We start from the raw sequence: 22,500 nt of genomic DNA on the forward strand, positions 1-22,500 counted from the left end.
TTCGCTTGTTTGCACCTTGAAATAAACACTTTACAAGCAGGCAGAGGAGCAAGTGATCAATGAAATGCATCAATGAAATCAAAATCCACACAAAAGCTGGTGTCATGTTGGGATAAAGCATTATAGACACAAATAAGAACTTTCACCTTGGCATTTTACAAAAAAAAGAAAAGAAAAAGGATATCACCTCTTCCCATTCTGGTTCAAAAAGAGCGGACGTCATGCAATTTTTTCATCTAAAAGCAGAATTCTGCCAATTGGATTAATTATGTTCAGCTGTTGTTTATTTCATTTGGCATAATTGCTGTTACTTGGGTGGGAGGGATACAGTGAGGTCCCACATGGTCTCTCTTCTCCATCCTCAGATTCACTCTCTATCCACCTCCCTTCCACCACACCTTCTCTCCAATTCTTCAAGATTGCAGCACACCACTATCTCATGGCCATCGCTCATGGCCGTCAATGATCTCTTCCACTCTTGCTGATCCCTCCCCCTATAAATGTCCAACTCTTACACAAGCCTCGACCTCTGTATATAAAAAAAGTGCGATGATGTCTCCGTTTGCAGGACAACATTATATGCAAGTGTAAGTGTCAGTGAAAGCACAAAGTGCCGCTGAGAGATAGAGAGATGCGTCTTTGTGCAAATGGCATTCCATAACAACTTTCACTTTGCAAAAGCAAGAGCAACAAAAGAACCAGAGAGTTGGTGTCAAAGCCACCCAATGCTCGCCTGTTTATACATTTATCGTTTTCAAAAGACTCGTCTAATAATATCTTTTATAAAGCATTGCAGGGAAGTCTGATCCAAATAATTTAAAAGCAATATATGTATTTGTATATTGTAATCAGTAAAAAAATAGTGTGGTAGATAAAAACATGAGAAAGGAAATAACTTGCACCAAAAACTTTAACATTTTCACGCTCACACTCACACTCACGCTGGGGGTATCGCTAAAGCTCTCTGTTCTTCGAACAGGAGAGCTAAAAAGAAAGCCCGAAGAGGAAAACTCCGGTTGAGAACGTTGTGCAGATGCATTTTAGAATGGCGGAGTTGGGAGTTGGAAAGGTCGGGAGTGATGGAGACAGGAAGTTGACTGGAAAGTCGAGCTGTCTATCAATTAATGACACGCATCTGTGAGAGTGCTGCATCTTAAAACTGATCATAAAGCAAAACTTTTTTTCTTTTGCCGTTTTATTGCCAGAAAAAAATAAATTAAATAACCCGACTGAACGATCATGTTCTTTTTGATTAAAAATTCTTGCAAATGTTTGTTTTCGCTCAAAGACAATTGCCTTCATAATTCATGCTGAAAAAGTGAGCTCTTTCACACAATGTTCAAAAATGTTTCAGGTGATCGCCACGGCAATAATTCACCGTGATCGAATCGGCGTGTTACGGCTCTCACGGTGATTACTGGAGCACAAAGGAAACAACAAGCCGAAACATCGATCGTGTAATGTCAAATTTTATTCTTTACATTCCGTGGGTGTTACAAAGCATATTTATAGTCCCATGAAATTAAATGTACAGCTATAAAAATACAACCCCAAAAAGGCCTTCTCACACCCTGCCGGTTGACGGTGATTACGGGATGCGTTTGCACAGGCGCACGTCTTCATATTGAGACGAGGGTACCGTCACCCCTCGGCCCAGCTTGGCCAAGCACAGCTTAGCGCAACCTGGCCTAGAATGGCCAAATTTGGCCTATTTTAGTCTAAACCAGCTCAAACGTTTTCAAGCTGATCTAAACCAGCACGGTGCAACAGTGCAGTGTCTGGATTTGAATAACCAAACCAAACACAAATTGTCCAGCTCGGTGGGTCACCTTGGGCTTGCAGGTGTCTTGCTAATTTTTCGGCTCATCAACGATGAAGATTTTGGCCCACGCTGTCCACATGGCGATGTTCGTTGCCTCGCCCGGCTGCCTGTCAGTGCCAGTGGGCTGCTGAAGGTCGACGTTGGAGGGCCAAAAGTTGCGAGGGCAGCTGTGGAAACCATCGGAGCTTGCTGAGGACTCCCTGTCCGAAAAGACGGGATTACATTTGCATTGAATGTCCGTCTCAAGAAAGCTGTTAAGTACAAAAGGTGCAATCATAGAACCGGTGGTGAAACAGTATGACCGATGACTTCACAACGGTGTTTATGAAAGTTTACAGTCCCATAAAACAATCTGTATGAATCAAAACTGCTTATTTGCAACTGATTAGGAAATGTAGTAATCTTTGTCCTAATACAGCAAAACGGCATGAAAACGTTTATTTATTTATTTTTTAGCATGACGAAAGGGCTGGTATGGTGGTCTAGAGATACGCACACTCACCTCTGAGCCATCTAGCCTGGGTTTGAATCTCGACCCAGCTACAAACTCTCATCTTGGAGTTTCACAGGCAGGGTGATTCATCAGTATGTGTGTCGTCCCTCGGATGGACGTTAAACTGGGTGTCCCGTCTGCCGGCATTAGTTGGTGGACGTTAAAGATCCCATGGTCTTCTTTGCGAAGAGTAGGCGAGCTATCTCCGGCACCCGAAACAGATTACAAATTCCTGTCATAACCTAAAAGGAGCACTGCATCAGCAGCACAGCCACACCCCCTGAGCCAATGATGCTACTCATAGCCATGAGCTGGATACGGAAGAAGAAGAAGAAACACGATGAAAGAAAACGACAGCATCGCTGCAGTTTTAAAATTAAAATACAGTTCTGGATAAATTTCATAACACGTGAGCAAGAACTTGACTGCAAAGCTATTAACATGGTCGCAAAATTTAAAGCAGAACAACAACTGCAGGACGAGAGGTTTTGAACACAAGTAGCTTGATTATACATACATGCTGGAACCTTTTCCAAATCAACATACTTTGTGTAATGTTATAGCCGTAGGCCGCATATGCTGCTGCAGAAGCCGCTGCTGCTCCAGCCATTGCTCCTGCCATGGCCGCGGCAGTTCCTGCAGACTTCCGCCCTCTGGCTTTTTCTGAGGCTTTTGCTCGGCCACGATTGCGCACAAAAGGACGTGCCTTGCTGGCATTCCCCTGCTGAGGTTCGACAGCTAAAAAAACAAAAAAAAATAAACAATTCCCAAACCAGTCTTGAAAAATGTCGCATACCTTTGGTATGTGTTTGCTTGTAAATACGTAAATACATGCGTACATACATCGATATGAAATCAAGAGTTGATTTGTAAAAACTTAAAAAAAAAAAATTTCCTTTATTGTAGCAAGGCTTATGGAAGAGCAAGGTAGAATTGACAGTGAAATGAACCAATGTCACCCCCAGGGTGACCAGTATCTTGCCAAAATGTGGCCACATGTGACTTCTTTAAGGTCACACCGAGGTGAACAGAACTGCTATCCACTAGGAGCGACTCCTTGAGGAATATCTGCCTACGAGAGATTCCGATGATAATCCTTTTACAGAGTGACCATGAACAATACGTGTTTGCCTCATAACGTTACCCAATGACGTCATAATGGCTAAAGCTTGACATATCGTCGACCGAGAATTAACAGGGTCTATCTGACATTTCATTCAAATTTAGAAGAAGTCCATGTAGAAGGGCAACAGAGGAAACTAAGTAAGATTATTTTATGTAACCTTTATATGTACCTGTTATGAAGCACACGATATGAAAATAAAATATTATGAGATAGCGGCAATTCCACTTTGAATTTTTGATTTCATTTTTCTCAAACTTTAAAAAAGTGTAGTTGGACCCTGTTAATTCTCGGTCGACAATATCTAGAAAACACTCATTGAGGACTTGAATTTGAGGTACTGCAGGATATGGTTCCAAAAACTTGAAAATTTGACTTTGGGGTCAAATATGTTCACCTCAGGCGCTAACCCTGAAGGTCAAGGTCGATCACAAATATATACTAATAAACTGAGCGCTAAGCCATTTACTACATTCCCACAAAGTTTGGAGATGATTCGATGAAAATTACTCAAAAAGAAGGATTTCATCGAACTCCATAATTGACTTCAAAGTGATCTTGACATTTGACCTTGACTTTGACCATTAAGTGCACTGAAAAGTATTCCAAAAAGACAACCATATCTGAACCCACAAGAGTTTCCAATGAGAACTTTGCTATACAGAGTGACCTAAACAAGAGTTTCTGATGTGAACTAAATCAATGCAAAATACATGAAAAATGCAGTTTTTCATCATAACATCGTCAAATGACGTCACATCGTCAAAATAGTTGTATGTTTAGAAAGCCCTCATTAAGGGCTTTAATTTGAGGTACTACTCGATATGGTAACTGAAACTTGAAAATTTGACCTTAGGGTTAAAAAAGAATGACCTTTCGGTTGACCTTGAAGGTCAAGGCCGATTAACATCAAAAATGAATCAGCTGAGCGCCATACCACACCCTATATATCCACCAAGGTTAGAGATCCTTCGATCAACGTTACTTAAAAATTAAGGGTTTTGTCGACCTTGATTATTGACCTTTTTGTGACCTTGACCTTTGACCTTGACCATAACAATTTAGTATGGTTGATAGTATGTCTCCAGGACTCATATACATGAACTATCAAGAGATTTTGATGAGAAAGGAGAAAATGAAATTTTCATGAAAAATCCGTTTTTTCGTCATGACGTCATCAAATGACGTCATAGCGTCAAACCTTTGACAGATCTGGAAAGCACTTATCAAGCGCTTTCATATGAGGTATTACTCGATATGGTATCTAAGATTTCAAAATTTGACCTTGGGGTCAAAAACTTTCGACCTCCAGCGCTAACCATGAAGGTCAAGGCCGATCGCCACCAAAAATTAATCAGCTGAGCGCCAGACCATGAACTATATTCCCATGAAGTTTGAAGATGATCCGATCAAAATTACTCAAAAAATAAGGGTTTCGTCGACTCCCCTGATTTGCGACAAAGTGACCTTGACCTTTGACCTTGAAAATTTTATGCCTTGAAAGGGACCTCTATAGGCCTCTGATATGCGAAGTTACAAAAATTTCCAATGATAACTGTGCTCTGCAGAGTGATTTATACGTGATTACAGACAAAAAAATAATAATAATAATAATAATAATAATAAAAACATACAAGCTGACTAACATATCTTGCCAAAACGAAGTTTTTGTTTTCTTCGTTTTGGCAAGATAACAAACATCAAGGGAATGAAAGAACAGGATAGGAAGAAAGGGAGTAAAGAGAAGAAACACTGAAACAAGCAATAAAGACGTTTGGGTTAGGAAATGTTGATGGGGATAATAAAGATCATGGGACAGAATTGGGGATGACCAAGAGGTGAGAGATGGCAGTGCACTGGTTGCTTGAAGCCCTGGAAGAAAGAGTGAGACAGAACAACCTCTGGAAGGTGATTCCATACAAGGGAGAAGAGAGAAATAAAAGTCGAGGTGTGCAGTCAGCCTGGATTTTGGAAGGATTGTGCGTGAAAATAAGTAAATACATTCAACCGATGCATACAGTGAATATGTAAGTGCTCTACCTTTGCCATTTTACGATGGTAATCTACAATAAGAAAATCTGTATTTATTCAAAATGGCACTCATAAAAAACAAAACGAAGAGGGAATGATAATGAGGTGGTAACCTGTAACAAAATAACAATCTCGGCCCAGTCCTCTTCCTAATCTTCATCAACGATCTATCTGAACCACTGGAAAATCCCTTCATCTATTTGCTGATGACTTCACCCTCTGCCGTGACATCCCTCATCCTTCAGATAGGAAGGCTGCAGCCTCTTCCCTCTCTTCAGACCTTCACAAAAATCACAAGATGGCCAAACAATGGGAATACGTCTTTCGATCCTGACAAATCTCACTCTCAATATATCTCTACAAAAGGACCGTCTGCCAACCGCCCTCCTCCCTCCATGCACTTTCTTAACAATCCTCTCGAGCAGTGATTCTCAACCAGGGGTAAATTTACCCCTTGGGGGTAAAAATTTAAATGGCAGGGGGTAAATACATCACACCTGAAAATTAAGTTATGAGTCATTCCACCTCATATCACCGGAGGCCTCCCAGTTGACCCCCTCAGATTTACTTTAAACTTTCATAAAATAGTTCCCAGGAATGAAAATGAAGCTGCATAAAATTTTAGGTCCATAAATGTGGTCAACTCTGAGATATTGAGGGTTGAAAATGTGGTTGTGGCCCTATTTTTATGGTCGTTGCGAGCATCACAAAATGAACTCCCACAACTTTTTAAATATTAATGCTAGAGCCTTGAAATTTTCAGAGATTATTCTTCTATAACTGCTCTGTAAGAAACAAACATAAAACGGTGTATACCTCTATTAATTTTTATTACCTGATCAGTTGAAATCCAGAAAAAAAAAAATGTTGGTTTTGTATGAAGACCCAACTTTGAGACCCCATATGTTTTTATTGACCCATCCCAGAAGCTTGAAATTTTTTCAGGTAATAACTTTCTGGTAGTAGTATTCAAATACATGTTTACTTTTCTTAATCAGTCATATATAATACAGTCATGATCCCTCAAAAATGGAAAATATTTATTTTCCCCCGAAATTCAGGTGAGGATTGCAAATATATGACAAGGTATACCACTTCAAATTGTTCACCATTGAAAAGAGCATATTCAAGTTAACTTAAGTCTAACATTTCAATGTGGTATAATGTTTCTATCAATATTTAAAAACTATTTGAATAAATGATGTTCTGCCAGTGTTGTACACGTTGTGTGTGCTATTTAATGAAACGTCCTATTACATGTAGTACATATGTGTAGTACATGTATATACAATGTACATACATATCATCTGCTATTAGGATACCATGAACACAATACTTTGAAATTTGAATTTGTAATTCTTTGTTTCTCATTTGTAAATAGCAAGAGCTTAACTCATCTAGCTGGGGCTAAAAATAGAACTCAAGAATAGTGGCTGATCTGCTGATGTCAGCAGTGTATATAGTTACATTCAAGGGAGGACATTTGTTGGGTTCCTTTGGTCCATGTGATGAAAGATATTGATGCTCCCCTAACATCAACTGGGAGGTAGTACATGCTACCTGACTTGGAAAAGCAGATCAAGGACCTATTCAAATCATTTACGTGAAATGTTTTATTACATTGTTATTGCAGTATGTGATATATTTTTGTATTATTAATTTGAATCATAGAACTAATCATTCATGATTACCATGGTGCCCACACCATGCACACACTTCATGTATTCACGACTGTGTTAACAACAGTTTTAAAAAAAATAGAAAATATATTTTTAAAAAAAAGATACCACTTTGATATTTGACACTTTTGAAAACTTGAATATGCTCTTTCCAATGGTGAACAATTTGAAGTGGTATACTGTACCTTGTCATATATTTGCAATCCTCACCTGAATTTTGGGGAAAAATGAAAATTTTCCATTTTTGAGGGATCCCATGACTGTATTATATATGACTGATTAAGAAAAGTAAGCATGTATTTGAATACTACTACCATACAGTTATTACATGAAAAAAATTCAAGTTTCTGAGATGGGTCAATAAAAATATATGGGGTCTCAAAGTTGGGTCTTCATACAAAACCAACATTATTTTTCTGGATTTCAACTGATCAGGTCATAAAATTTAAAAGAGGTATACTCAGTTTTATGTTTGTTTCTTAGAGCAGTTATAAATGAATAATCTCTGAAAATTTCAAGGCTCGAGCATTAATATTTAAAAAGTTGTGGGAGTTTAAAAGTAGCCGTTCATTTTGTGATGCTCGCAACGACCATAAAAATAGGGCCACAACCACATTTTCAACCCTCAATATCTCGGAGTTGACTGCATCTATGGACCTAAAATTTTACGCAGCTTCATTTTGATACCTGGGAACTATTTTTTGAAAGTTTAAAGTAAATCTGAGGGGGTCAACTGGGAACATTTTCTTAAATTTGGTGATTTCAGATGGAATGACTCTTATGACGATTTTTTTTAGCAACTTCAGACAAAATCAAGAACACTGTTATCGTTGTGATGTGAGACAGACAACACATAATACATTATAACATACAGACTCTTACATTCTATACAAATTATTCTACACAGACTCCAAAATCAATCTCCCCCCCCACCATTTTCTCTTTTTTTTTCTTTTAAATATTGACTCCTCGAATAAATATACTGGTTGACTCAATGAATCAGTCGAGTTCCCACTGATGCTTCTGGTATTTTTGTTTGATCTTGTATGATAGAAGTGGACTGTATTTTTTTTCATTTATCAAAGTTTATTTTGTGCAAAATCTTAATAATAAAGTTGTTCCATCTTCTTTTGTTCTGTGCCTCTATGCCGGCTATGCATTCTTTTGCATGGGAGTATGGGGGTAAATGGCGAAATACATCAAGCCGACGGGGGTAAATGACAGAGGAAGGGTTGAGAATCACTGCTCTTGAGGAAGTTCAGCCATGATCTTTCTTGGGCAAACTACATTTCAAAGTTGGCCTCCAAAGCTAGTCGCCGACTGGGCATCCTCCGTAATAAAAATTCCTTCCATGACACACCTGAACTCCTATCCACCTAAAAGGTCTTCATCTGCAGCTTAATGGAGTACTGCTCTCCCCTACGGGCTGGCTCCCCTGCCTGACATCTCAGCTTGATGCTGTGGAAACCAAGGCCTTCAAGAATATTGAAATCACCCGTGTTGAAGCAGAGTCAATAGGCCTGTCACTTTCCCATCACAGACAAGTTGGTGGTCTCTGTCTTCCACCCCCTCCTTTATGGGCTTGCACCCTCTACTCTTTCCGTGCTTTGTCCCCTCCCAGGATTCTGCAGGGTGCATGCAGTCCACCATCATCCCCCTTCTGGTATAACTACCTAAATCCAGAATCACTGCTCACCTTCACTTATTCGTTCCTCTTTTTTTCCCACCTGTGGAACCAACTTCCACATACTCTTTAATCCCATTCTTCTCTCCAGGTCTTCAAGACAGCGATTCACCATCATCTCAGATCATCCCCAATTCAAAAAAAAAGATCTTTCTACCAGCGTTAACCCACTTTCCTGCAAACCCCAAGTCCACCTCCTTACAGATTTCCAGGTTTTTTTTTTCCTTCCTGATAGTTTGCTTATGTAACCATCTTGTTCACCCTTTGTGTCCTCCCCCATCTCATTCCTCCCCACATCCCTTATTTGTCCAAGTCTCCCTCTATTTTATCCTTCAGTCTTGCTGTTCTCTTCGTTCATTTTTTCGTTCTCCCTCTCCTGTTCTTTTTGTTCTGTACGATACGATACGTTCATTGGTATAGCTCATCCACAAGCCAAGACTTTGTATACAAAACAAATATCGCTTCACTCAACTTGATAACATGGTCAGTTCAAAAGTTCCAGCAAAGAATGCAAATGGTCGATGCATGTGACATTCACAAGTGGCATCAAGTTGTATATTTATTTACAGGTTATGTGGATGGATGAAACTGTGGAAGTTTGAACGTGTCATTGGGGCAAATGATCAGATTATCCCAAAAGTCATTGTGATGACATTGCATTTATACACACCAACGTGACATTCTCGATATCGAGTATTGAGAAAACCACAAATGAAATGGACCAGTGCAGAAGGGACTTGTATGTTGTTTTGTTATCTCAATAATAAGTCGAAAATTTGTAAAGCAACTCCCTCGCCTGCCCCCACCGACAGTGTGTGAATTTTAACATATGAACTCAATCATCTATACCAATAAATGTCAATGTGTGTGTGTGTGTGTGTGTGTGTGTGTGTGTATGTGTATGTGTACATGTACGTGTGTGTGTACATGTACGTGTGTGTGTGTGTGTGTCAGAGTGTCTCCTCCATAACTCCAAAACTATAAAATCTATCAGCCTGAAACTTTGCACGCATACAAAGAATACTTCAAGGAAGTGCAAGAGTGAAAATTGGATGTTTGGGTTAATTAAAACACCCCTTTTGAAGATCATCAACAGCCTAATTTAATTATATCCTTCATCTGGCGCATCCTCAGCCACCTTGCTGTCTGGGGTCTTAAGGCGTTTCCTGGGTAACCTCGCTGGGGTCTGAAGCCACCATGTTTTTGGCCTGCTCAACCATGTCTTGATTTGGAACAGGCCGAAATGATTTCATAACGATAAAGTTGCTGGTTTCATGTTCCTCACTCATATTATCGAATGCCTGTTCATCATAGCTATGAGTCACTGTACACATCGCTTTTGTAAGTACTATAGCTTTCAACTTAGGAGGTTGGAGCGATTTCATGCATTATATGATAAGATTTTCCATGATCCACTCTCACGGACGAAAGTATATCATTGAAATATTATTTCGGCTTTGAGGATCTGATATCGTCTGGACTAAATTTGTGTCGAAATCTGTTGTGAAATCTGATATTTTAAAGAAATAACGAGTCATAACTAAGCCGATAAACCAATTTACTTGAAGCAAGCAAGGCTATGTTCCCTCCTTCTCCATATATACAAAAAAGTGAAATTTCCAAAGCATTGAACTTATCTTTTTCCAATGTTTGGAAAATTATATTGAGTGAACAAAAAATTTAGGAACGTGCCAAAATTAACCAGCTTCATTGAGCATAATGATTAAATGCTTTCACTGCTTCATCTTGTGCCGTTCCCCAGAGGGACTGCCTATCCATAGCATCTGCCAGATCTGTGTCTATATTTTCGGAGATTTCGTGAGGTGCTCGACAGGGAATCAAAGCAAATCTGGCAAAAAACGGACGTAAAAACAAAAAGAAAAAAGTTACAACGTTTGCGCGGACCACAAACCGATGTTACACATGCACAGACGAGCAAGCAAGAGGACGGATTATCTGCAATGTTAATTTCATTGGGAGATTGAACTTTGTGATGTCTCCACGGTTGTTCTGCATTCAGCTGCAACTCTTTTGTGGACAGTCATTATTTGAATGAATTAATTTTATTTAATTAACTGCTGCATGCGTGGTGAAGACCAGCTTTAAAGTAAAAGGGATCCTATATGATATGCAGCAACAGCCTGGCCAACCATTCCTCATCAACAACTTAATTTGAGTGCTTGAATGAGTGCTAAAGCCACTTGCCGAACACCTTACGATAGTGGAACCGCGCTACGTTCTTCTGAGCGAATTGTTCACTCATTGCGGATGCTTTTGCCCGCCACGTCATTCAGAGCAAGTGGTTTGCGCGGTTCGCGTTCCGCCACGCTGTGCGAGCGGTTCGCGCTCCGCCGCCCTGGGCGAGCGGTTAGCGCTCCGCCGCCCTGGGCGAGCGGTTCGCGCTCCGCCGCCCTGGGCGAGCGGTTCGCGCTCCGCCGCCCTGGGCGAGCGGTTCGCGCTCCGCCGCCCTGGGCGAGCGGTTCGCGCTCCGCCGCCCTGGGCGAGCGGTTCGCGCTCCGCCGCCCTGGGCGAGCGGTTCGCGCTCCGCCGCCCTGGGCGAGCGGTTCGCGCTCCGCCGCCCTGGGCGAGCGGTTCGCGCTCCGCCGCCCTGGGCGAGCGGTTCGCGCTCCGCCGCCCTGGGCGAGCGGTTCGCGCTCCGCCGCCCTGGGCGAGCGGTTCGCGCTCCGCCGCCCTGGGCGGGCGGTTCGCGCCCCGCCGCCCTGGGCGCGGGGTTCGCGGTCCGCCGGCCTGGGCGAGGGGTTGGCGCTCCGGCGCGCTGGGGGAGCGGTTGGCGCTGCGCCGCGCTGGGGGAGCGGTTCGCGCTCCGCCGCCCTGGGCGAGCGGTTCGCGCTCCGCCGCCCTGGGCGAGCGGTTCGCGCTCCGCCGCCCTGGGCGAGCGGTTCGCGCTCCGCCGCCCTGGGCGAGCGGTTCGCGCTCCGCCGCCCTGGGCGAGCGGTTCGCGCTCCGCCGCCCTGGGCGAGCGGTTCGCGCTCCGCCGCCCTGGGCGAGCGGTTCGCGCTCCGCCGCCCTGGGCGAGCGGTTCGCGCTCCGCCACGCTGTGCGAGCGGTTCGCGCTCCGCCACCCTGAGCGAGCTGTTGTGAAATAACACCCGATTTCTGAGCCATTTGCCGTATGAAGGTGTTTTATAAATTATCGAGCCAAATTAATTTTTTTCACCTGTCACACACAGCTGTTTATAAAGATTAATGGTTGTGGAGATATCCCTGAAAAGTCCATATAAATGCAAGGTTGATTTTCATTGATAGCTACTCAAGGTTTTTGGGTTGTTGCCGATAAAAGCTGTGTGTGTGTGTGTGTGTGTGTGTGTGTGTGTGTGTGTGTGTGTGTGTGTGTGTGTGTGTGTGTGTGTGTGTGTGTTGTTCAGAAAGCACTCTCTCTCTCTCTCTCTCTCTCTCTCTCTCTCTCTCTCTCTCTCTCTCTCTCTCTCTCTCTCTCTCTCTCTCTCTCTCTCTCTCTCTCTCTCTCTCTCTCTCTCTCTCTCTCTCTCTCTCTCTCTCTCTCCCCCCTCTCTCTCTCCTCCCAATACAGTGCAGCCCTCCCCCCCACACCTCTCTCACTCTCCCCTCCCCTCTTTCTCTCTCTGTCTGTTTCTGGACATATCCGGACGGTGGTTACACCTGGATGGTGTTTGTCTCTGGACGAGTCAGGGTGGTAATCAATGCTCCATCGCACGTCTGCCTTCCCTTCCTCTCACCTCACACTGTCTTCCCTTCCTCCACCCCTCCTCGATCCCCTAACCCCTCCTTGCTGCCCCTCCCTCCTCTCTCCCTCTTTTTCTCCCTCCCCCCTTTAGTATTCGTGTCAGTGAAGCGACGGGGTGGTATTTGCTCCTGATTAATAAATTAAGAATAAATAAAACATTAAAATCATGATTCATTGTCAAAAGTCTGGAATGTTTGCTTTACCTGCTGGTGGGTCAAGGGGGACTGCAGGTGGCGTGCTGTCCCGTGGTTCATCCACCACAAGCAACATCTCATTGCTGCTCTCATCAGGTGGTATTGAACCTCCCTGCAATTCGCTGCAAAGTGATATCTGCACGAAACCACCGGTGAAATTACACATAATCAACAAATCCATTGAAAAGGTGATCTGACAAACTTGTTTCCTACATCGGTTTATACCCTTCATACACCACTGCATGTTTATTAAACCTCAGTTTTACACAGCAAGTTGGAAACCTACATTTTCTGGCCCCCTTTTCTCTTCTTCTATTGATACCACCCCCCCCCTCATGCATAAATTAAGTACCTCGCTGTAGGGGCTTGGCTGGGCCGAGTCCACACTCACAAGTGACTCATCCCATTCCGCCGACGTGTTCGAGTTGTCAGCCGAAGGCAGCGAAGGAGGTGCCGATAGGCTGGCAGCTGCACCCTCCCACCGAGCTCTTTTGGAATCTCCTTCACCCTGTTTTAGACATGCAAATCCTTACCAAGAGGAAACAGAGATATCCCTCAAATTTGAAAGTTTATTTTTGGACCTTTGATGATCAATAAATTCATCTCCGAATATTTAAATATCAAATCTGAAACACCACATGTATTTGTTCACTTATCTACCAAAACACTTCAGTGCTCTACCAAAATCGATGCTCGCACAAATAAAAACGCAAACTAAAATGACTCAAGTCCAAGACTTTCCAACTGAATTTAATTATATCAGTGTGCAGTCGTACCTGCGCTCGCTCGGTGGTTCCATCCCGCTTTCGTCGGCGATCTTTAGTCTTGCTGCTAACATCCAGTTGTTTCTTCTCTTCCTGTCGCTGATGCACTGATTTCAGAAAAAGAAAAAAGTAATTTGCATCGTTTCCATAAGTTCTCGTTCGCCTGGTCTGGTTTCCCTCTTTGCCATTCTGTAAAGCTGTCATTCGCTCTGTTCGCCCCTCCATAAGTCTAGACTTCCGTAAGAAAATGAAATGAAATAAAATTAATTTTATTTGGCATGAAGGTGGGGAGAGGAGGGTAGTGGCGGATTGGAGGGGTAGATGTCTTACATTTTACCTTTGCACTGCATTGGAGTCATCAGAATGAACCCAGACAAGCAAAATTCAAAGATGAAGTCATCAGGATCTTATATATATATATATATATATATATATATATATATATATATATATATATATATATATATATATATATATATATATATATATATATATATATATATATATATATCTCAGGAGGAACCTAAACAGGATTTGGGTTTCAGCTGCTACTGCTCTACCCTCAAACCCATCCGTGCATGGTCAAGTGAGCCATATTCAAAAAATAATAAAATAAAATAAAATAGGACCACGTGTCCTGAAGCTCACCTGGATCAGGAGCAACAGTTAGATCCTGATTTTTTTTTTAATGCCGTGAACAAACTTTGGTACATCACAGGTGATGAAGGTTGTGGTCAGGTTCATTGAAATTGTGTGTGCAGTTTTGGAGAAGAGAGCAAATACCTATTTTTTTTGGGGGGGGGGGGTCAAAACCGCCCTCATAGACACATTTAATGAGTGCAGGTTTTGATGCGGTCAATAAATCTTCATTAGGCATCAGATACGAAGCTTGTGGCCAAGTTTCATCGAAATTGTGTGTTTGGTTCAAGCAATAATGACTGAAGTGTTTATGGACTGATTGACTCACTCACTGACACTGCTCAATCGCATTAGCTCACCAGACTAAAGTCCAGGTGAGCTCATAGTAATAAAAACAATGAAAATTATTTTAAGAAAATTATTAATTTGCCTTCTCCAAATTCTCATAATAAAGCTTTGTTGACAATTTGATGACAAAAGCTCAAATGGTAAAAAAAAAGTTACGGCCTGCGCTGACTGACACTGACACTGACACTGACACTGACACTGACACTGACTGACACACACACACACACACACACACACACACACACACACACACACACACACACACACACACACACACACACACACACACACACACACACACACACACACACACACACACACACACACACACACACACACACACACACACACACGCGCGCGATTGAAAAATACCCGTATTCCACTGCGTGGGGGACGGGCTGGCAGTTAAAATCCAAATGATCAGCAAACAGTGTTTGTTAATCAAGATGAAATGACACAAAAATATTCTCAAAACATGAAATACCCCTTGAGCTCCAAATAATTACAACTTCTCTTTGGAAGAGCAAAACAACAAAGGATGGCAGATCAGATTGAATAGATGCAAGGGAACAGGAGGATAAAAAAGGCAATGTCAACACAAAACTTTTCCCCCATATAAAATGCAAAGGTAAAGGGGTTGGGATCTGTGAGTAGTCCCCCCTCCCTCTACCCCATTGCTTGAAATCATAGAAGATAAAATAAACAACCAAATGCTTTCTCCATATATTTTTGTTGCATAAAATAATAATAATAATAATCTATTTATAATTTCAGCAATGTGTGTGTGTGTGTCTGTGTGTCTGTGTGTCTGTGTGTCGGTGTGTGTGTGTGTCTGTGACCGCTGTTTCTCGACAACCACTGGTCCGATCTAATTGAAACTTGCCAAATATATTGCTGGGGACCTGAGGATGTGCCTTTTCAAGGTTTGATATTAATCGGACAAGTGCCTCCAAAGTTATGGCCATTTATTTACCAACCAATGACAAGACACGTTGTTGCGTTGGTGTGGCGGATGGGGGAAGGGAACCTCAGCCGCGTTCCCCATTACGGATTACAACGTACGGCTTCCGGAGAGTGATGACTTTATGTATTCTAATGATTTCTCGATTTCTTATGCGCATTTATAGATAAACACAATGCCCCAAGTTATGATCGTTTTCATATTAGACGGTGCATAAATTTCGGTAACATCAGAGTGAGCTGGTATGCTCTGAACCAGGAAGTAAATTTTTTTTGCCTCTCTTCTCTTTTTGTTTTTCCTTGCGACGACATTGCGAAAAGGCAAAATACGTTGGCGCTAATTGAATAATTGGCCATTAAAACTAAATTGCAAATAATCGTAACTGCGATATGCGAACTTCCGGGCCGTGCACGTACGGGCACGCGAGAGTGAAGAAACGGCCTGTGTGGTTGTTTCTTGCTCGTGGTTTGAATAATTATTTATTTATTATTAATTTTTTTTTTACGGGCACGTACTAGTAATAATAATAATAATAATAATAATAATAATAAATATTAATAAAAGAATTCCCAACCAGTTCTTTGACCATTTTATTTAAAAAATAAAATCAGCATTTAATTTTCTTTTTTTAACACGATCCAAAGCTCGTAGTGGAATGACACACACACGCACGCACGCACACTGAACTTGGGGGAAGTGGCGTCATTCCCGGGGCACTCAGGGTTACCAGTGACACCACAAAAAATGGCACAGCATTTCTCATGGCACTCAGCGGGTAACTTCCAAAGGAGGAATGTCCTCTTCCCATGGATGCCAACATATGGGGATTATTCGTGCTTATCCATTTTAAATGCTTAACGTCAAGCAAGGAAGCATCATGTGCCATTTTAAAGCCTTGGGTATGACTCGGCCAGGGTTCAAAGCACCAACTTCCCAGACTTAGAGCGGATGCTCTAACCATTACACCACCAAATTTTTGAGCATTCCAGAAAGCTGAAGTGCCAACCCCCTCCCCCCCCCAAAAAAAAAAAATCAACAAAAGCTTCGGCATTCTCCTAAATGCCGTTATACAGGTTAACCCCAAATTGTACCATTAATTAAGATACCAAAGTCCACAGCATTGCCCCCAATACTTACGTTTCTTTTCAAGCTCTTCATCATCCAGGAGCAAAGAGACCACCTCCTTTGGTTTCAGAGCATCTGGCTTGAAGTTACTGCCAGAAATCACCATCTTCTGAATCTGAAGGAGTGAAATATTAATGTTGATGCGAATAGACTGCAGCAACAGGGTGAGAATAAAGACAATTCAATCTCATGACGGCAATGCAGCACTTGGACTCAATACCTCACTCTTCTCTTTTGCACGCTGCAGAATACGCTCTTCAATCGTGCCCTTGCAGATGATGCGGTAAACTGTGACCTGCTTGGTCTGTCCAAGACGATGGGCCCGGTCCATGGCCTGCTGGTCCACAGTTGGGTTCCAGTCACTGTCGAAGAAGATGACCTGTGAAAGTGGTACATCATCAATGAATTACTACTGCATGGTGCAAGTAAAAATGGCTCTTTGCTAACACAAGATGGAAATAGGGCATGCAATAATGACTCACATATTTGTCCTGCTCACAAGGGTTTAGGGGAGGAAAGACTGAAACCAGTAAGATACAGTAAAATCTGGATAATAAGTAGATGCTTGAATATAAGCGCATATGAAAAATAAGTACGCGCGGGCCTCCCTATTTGATTTCTCCATTAAAAATACACCCATATAAAACGTCATCGTAAGTCTTTGAAAACTGAAAATATTATAAACTCAAACATGACAGTATTTCATGTTTTATTGCAACATAAACCTTAAGTTCAAATTTCTTACATGTCTGGCACTGGTACTTACAAGAGCTGTACATTCAAAAACAACGTTGTTCATCAAGGTTAGTAAAGGGGTGTTTTACAACAAGGTTAGTAAAGGGGTGTTTTAAGACAAGCTTAGTAAAGGGGTGTTTCACGACAAGGTTAGTAAAGGGGTGTTTTAAGACAAGCTTAGTAAAGGGGTGTTTCACGACAAGGTTAGTAAAGGGGTGTTTTACGACAAGGGTAGTAAAGGGGTGATTTATGACAAGGTTAGTAAAGGGGTGTTTTAAGACAAGCTTAGTAAAGGGGTGTTTTACGACAAGGGTAGTAAAGAGGTGATTTATGACAAGGTTAGTAAAGGGGTGTTTTACGACAAGGGTAGAAAAGAGGTGATTTATGACAAGGTTAGTAAAGGGGTGATTTACGACCCTTTATGATAGTCGTAAAACAACGTTTTTCATCACAATCAAAATGGACACGGCAGTGAAGCGTTGATCATACAACCGTGAAAAGATTGAGATTATAGTGTTTTGCAACTCTTGTAAGAACCAGTAACAGACGCGTCATAAATTCTAACTTAACATGAGGATGCGAATGGTGAAGAATGAGGAAATAATTGTTCAGAGTGCGAAAGGTTCGAAGAAGATGGGGAGCGGAAGACGGGCCTTTTACCTGAACATGGAAAACAAACTCGCTGCGAAGCTTAAACGGATACGTGCTTGAGGACCGAAAGAAAGTGTACTTAGAATTTATTTCTGAGGTAAGGACAATGAAAATTGCAATGATGTAAAAATTGACATCTATGCAGCCAATCCAAAGAGCATTTACCTGGTCCCAATCTCATGACAGGTCATGGCTTTTTGAATACAAGTGCATATGGAAAACAAGCGCATACGTGCTCCACTAAATCTAAAATAGGCACCTACGCTTATTATCCAGATTCGACTGGAGTTGGGTGAGGAAAGCTTAATGGCGTTAATTGACATAATGGGTCAAAATTGGGGATGACAAGAGATGGGGGTGCACTGCTTGAAGCCCTGGATAAAAGACATAACAGCCTCTGGAAGGTGGTTCCATAGATGGGAGAAGCGAAGAAGAAGAGAGTTTAGGTGCGAAGTCAGCCTGGATTATGGAAGTTTAACCAAGAGGGCATTACTGGATGAATACGTGATTCCTGGAGTAGATAGGGAAGGTGGGAGGACTGAGAGAGCAGAGGGGACCACATTGAAGAAGGTCCATTGGGACCATACTCTGTACAGAGCGTTGGTGCTGCTGAAGCAGTCTCCTTGGCTATTGGGCACAATCCTGGACAGGTCGCCACTCTGACGCAGGATACTTGAATGACTCGGTCATCCCAGCAAGCTGGTACTCATTTTGCCGACCTCGGAAGGATGGCAGGCTGAGTCAACCCCCTGGTGAATTTATTCAGCGGGCACCGAGGCTTGAACTCAGGACCCTTGGATCCCAAGCCGCCACCCTAACCACTGAGCCAACACCAGGCATACATTGAAGAAGAGGCAGAAAGAAACAGACTACTGACTTGCCTGCAATGTGAAAACAACATACTTGTGCTTCGGCCTTATCACGGGAGATGCCAATAATTGCGGGAGCTTTAGATTCCACAGAATCCAGGAGAGACAGATGTGATGCTGCGACACCAGCCGTAATGGAGAGCATTAATTCATTGAGTTACAGACAAAGGCCTTGTGGACAGCGAGTCATTCCGATTTTCCAAAGAAAGACTTGGATCGACAGATGGATGCCCTGTCTGCAGCTGGCTTTGGAGACTAGCTATGTTATGTTGACAGCCCAAGAAAGAACACAACTGATAGTTATCCCAACGAAAGCCTGGTGTTGGCGCAGTGGTTAGGGCAGCGGCTTGGGATCCAAAAGGTCCTGGGTTCAAGCCCCGTTGGGCCACTGAATTAATACACCAGGGGGTTGACTCAGCCTGTTATCCTTCCGAGGTCGGCGAAATGAGTACCAGTATACTGGGCCGGTGTATACCCCGGTTAAAATAGGTATACCATATCCCTGTGTCGTAAGAGGCGACCAGGGTTGCGTCAGGAAGGGCATCCGGCGCAAAACATGTGCCAAATCACTATGCGGATCATACGGATGATCCGCTGTGGCGACCCCGAACGGGAGCAGCCGAAAGAAGAAGAAGAAGAGTTATCCCAACGAGTTTGAGACATCGAATCTTTTCAAATCTTCATAATTAATTACTTAAATTAAATTCAAAGCTTCTCTTAAATGACTTTAAATTGCTTCATCAACCTCTACTCTCCTTTCCAAATGCTCATGCATTACAAAAAAACAAAAACAACAAAAAAAACTTCTTCCCTTTCTGGTTCATTCTCAAATCTGCACTTCATTTATTGTGCAACATTGCTCATTTCTTTCAATAACTGTTCCCTCCATTCTGATCACAAAGTTGGTTCTTCATTAGGCCAAAATTTGATCAGAAGAGAAACATGGTTTATTTGCGATTACCGGCGATCACAGCCATTAACCTTTTTAATATCCATAATCTCCAAATCATCTCCTAGTGGGGCAACTTAGCATAACAATTGTGCATTTTGTGAGGAAAGCACCAAATTTGGCACACTAGTAGCCTATCATATTATGAACAGATTTGGATATTGGGCCATCTCTCTGGCTGTGGGGGTCCCTTTGCCATACATCTGGGCTTATTTTCGTCGGAGTGTGTGGCGCAGTCTTTAAGTAGAATTGCATTAGTGTTTTTATTTGATCATTGTAAATCTTGCCTGTTTTATTCCCGCGTAAGTCTGCTCTGTGTCCTTATTTTGCAAGTTGATTGTAAATAAATTATTGTAGAAATGTTTCCAGTTCGTTTTTGTCTTTTCCTTCATTGGTCCAGCATGGTTCGGATCTGAGTTTAATCCGGGTCGTTATCCCCGATAATCTGTTAATTCTAGCCAGTACGTTCTTAGCAGTTCCGCTGGGCTGCATCCAAACCGGAATGGTCGTTGGTAGAGTGATCCGGTTCGAGCAAGGCGTACCGAGGGTGTGGTTCCCCGGTAGTTGAAACCACGTTGTTCATTTGGTAAGTTGATTCTAGACAAAGAGACCCTATGCTACGCGGTGGAGGTATTGGCGTCCACGGTTGCTTAAGCGACCCGCTGCGTCATGGAATTATCCGTGAGCGACGGTCCACAATTCCGGGAGTCTGGTGGGAGACGACGTAACTTCCCCTCACCAACCGGACCCCATCCCGCAACTATATATATATATATATATATATATATATATATAAAAACACACACACACACACACACACACACACACACACACACACACACACACACACACACACACACACACACACACACACACGTCACTTAACGACGGGGTTACGTTCTGAAAAACGGGTCGTTAAACGACGTCGTCATTGTGAAAACATCATTTTTTTTAATTTTCGTTTTCAAACATCGTACTTACACAAACCTAGACACCTAAGCTATATGGTGTAGCCTATTGCTCCTCGGATACAAACCTGTACAGCATGTTACTGTAGTGAATACTGTCGGCAATTGTAACACACATCCAAGAGACAGAAAACACGTTAGATTTACCTTTGTGCAGTTCATGACGGCCATCAGTGTTGTTAGCAGCAGCTTACAACCTCCTCTCGCATCGATTTATAGAAAGGTGAATAAATAGCGTTTGGATTTTATAAATCAGTAATCATTGCATCGATGTTATAATTTACAAATGAATAAACGAGCACCTGTCAATTGTGATATATTTTCGGAACAGTGCGATTGTTTTAACAACATAAAAAGCTTCACCAAAAATACATTTGTGTTTTAATTGACGAACAACAACGATTTATTCGTGGAATTCTTCAATTCAAAGGTAATTTACTTGCTAGAAGGTAAACGTGGAAACATTGGTTCAGTTTGAAAGCCGATTTCCTTGAATCCTGATTTAGCACGACCCTGTTTTTTAGCGATGACATTTTATGGACCTCAACGATCGCATTATAACAGGGCCACACTGTCGTTGTTTATTATCATTATGAGGTATTATGTTCTGTGGAGTGTACGTTATTGTATGTGCTATTTTTATACGAGGCGATAGGAATTTTTCAGCAACATATTTTTTTTCATTTTTTTATTTAGTTTTTTTTTCAGAGCTGGCAGACCCGTCGTATATGCGATCCGTCGTTGCCCGGAACATCATTAAGCGGCGCATGACTGTATATATGTATATATATATATAGATATATTTATATATATATATATATGTATATATATATATATATATATATATATATATATATATATATATGCAAAATGTTTGTTTATGACACTACTCCTCTGAGCCCCTCAGGGTAATGACCCCAAAACTTGATGGGATCACATTATTTACCACGGTGCACCTAAGCAAGGGCTTTAAACAGTCCTTTTCTCACAATTCGTAAATTATAAACACCCGAGCTGCCACTTGCAACCATCTCAGCAAGGGTAGATCCATATATGCAATGCTTCATAAAAAGTCCATTTTCTTTTGGATTCCAACCCAGATACCGATATATTTGTTGAGGTGGTAACCTCCGATCGTCAAATATAGTATCAAATGTGAAAAATAACTGTCAATTAAGACTTTACCAAGATCGGGAAAATTGGAGAAGGAATCACGTGACCTCTCAAATGCGCGAATCATTCAAAATCCGAACATAGTACAAATACAATCCACACATCGATTTAAAGGTAATTTTACTGCTCATATAAAGACGTAACTCTTAATTGTGAAAAGTTGGTCGAAAAAAAGGTAGCCATCTGAGCTACTTCACCAAATATACACCTTAAATTGTTGGTAGAAATGGGAATTCAGTGTAAAAATTCAGTGACGAAATATGATATTGGGTGCAGCCGGTAGCCTTGGAAAGCACAAAATATTTTGGATTCCAAAGGGTGTCTGGTCACTATCACAGAAATATTCACTCACGGGTGAGATATATTTCATTTCGTGCAATATCAACAATATCTCCGACCTCTTAACGATGCCTTATCTGAGGGGCCATTCAAAAATGATGAACATAAAGTGTGGGGGTTGGGGTTTGGTATGCCTGGTGTTGGCTTCATGGATAGGGTAGTGTGCTTGTGATCCTGGGATCCTGAGTTCAACTCCCACTCAGCTCTTGAATTAATACCAGGTGTGGTT

The 22,500-nt window shown here is 42.0% G+C and overlaps 1 protein-coding gene across 5 annotated transcripts in view; it reads right to left on the bottom strand.

Annotated features, from left to right (window-relative positions):
• Positions 1-1,453: 1,453 nt before the first annotated feature.
• Positions 1,454-22,500, bottom strand: part of INO80 (INO80 complex ATPase subunit) — a 111,345-nt gene continuing 90,298 nt past the window's right edge. For all 5 annotated transcript variants that reach the window (XM_085870212.1, XM_085870211.1, XM_085870213.1 and 2 more), the window contains 7 exons: positions 16,808-16,966; positions 16,600-16,702; positions 13,527-13,621; positions 13,103-13,258; positions 12,760-12,886; positions 2,862-3,053; positions 1,454-2,022 (listed from right to left, as the gene is read on the bottom strand). In XM_085870212.1, the coding sequence (XP_085726338.1) occupies positions 1,826-2,022; positions 2,862-3,053; positions 12,760-12,886; positions 13,103-13,258; positions 13,527-13,621; positions 16,600-16,702; positions 16,808-16,966 (1,029 nt within the window). In that variant the 3' untranslated portion in view covers positions 1,454-1,825. The remainder of the gene's footprint in view (positions 2,023-2,861; positions 3,054-12,759; positions 12,887-13,102; positions 13,259-13,526; positions 13,622-16,599; positions 16,703-16,807; positions 16,967-22,500) is intronic.

The sequence above is a fragment of the Eptatretus burgeri genome, chromosome 2, assembly GCF_056783735.1.
Source record: "Eptatretus burgeri isolate ZD-2024b chromosome 2, Ebu_testis_v1, whole genome shotgun sequence".
Classification (NCBI taxonomy): Eukaryota; Metazoa; Chordata; class Myxini; order Myxiniformes; family Myxinidae; genus Eptatretus; species Eptatretus burgeri.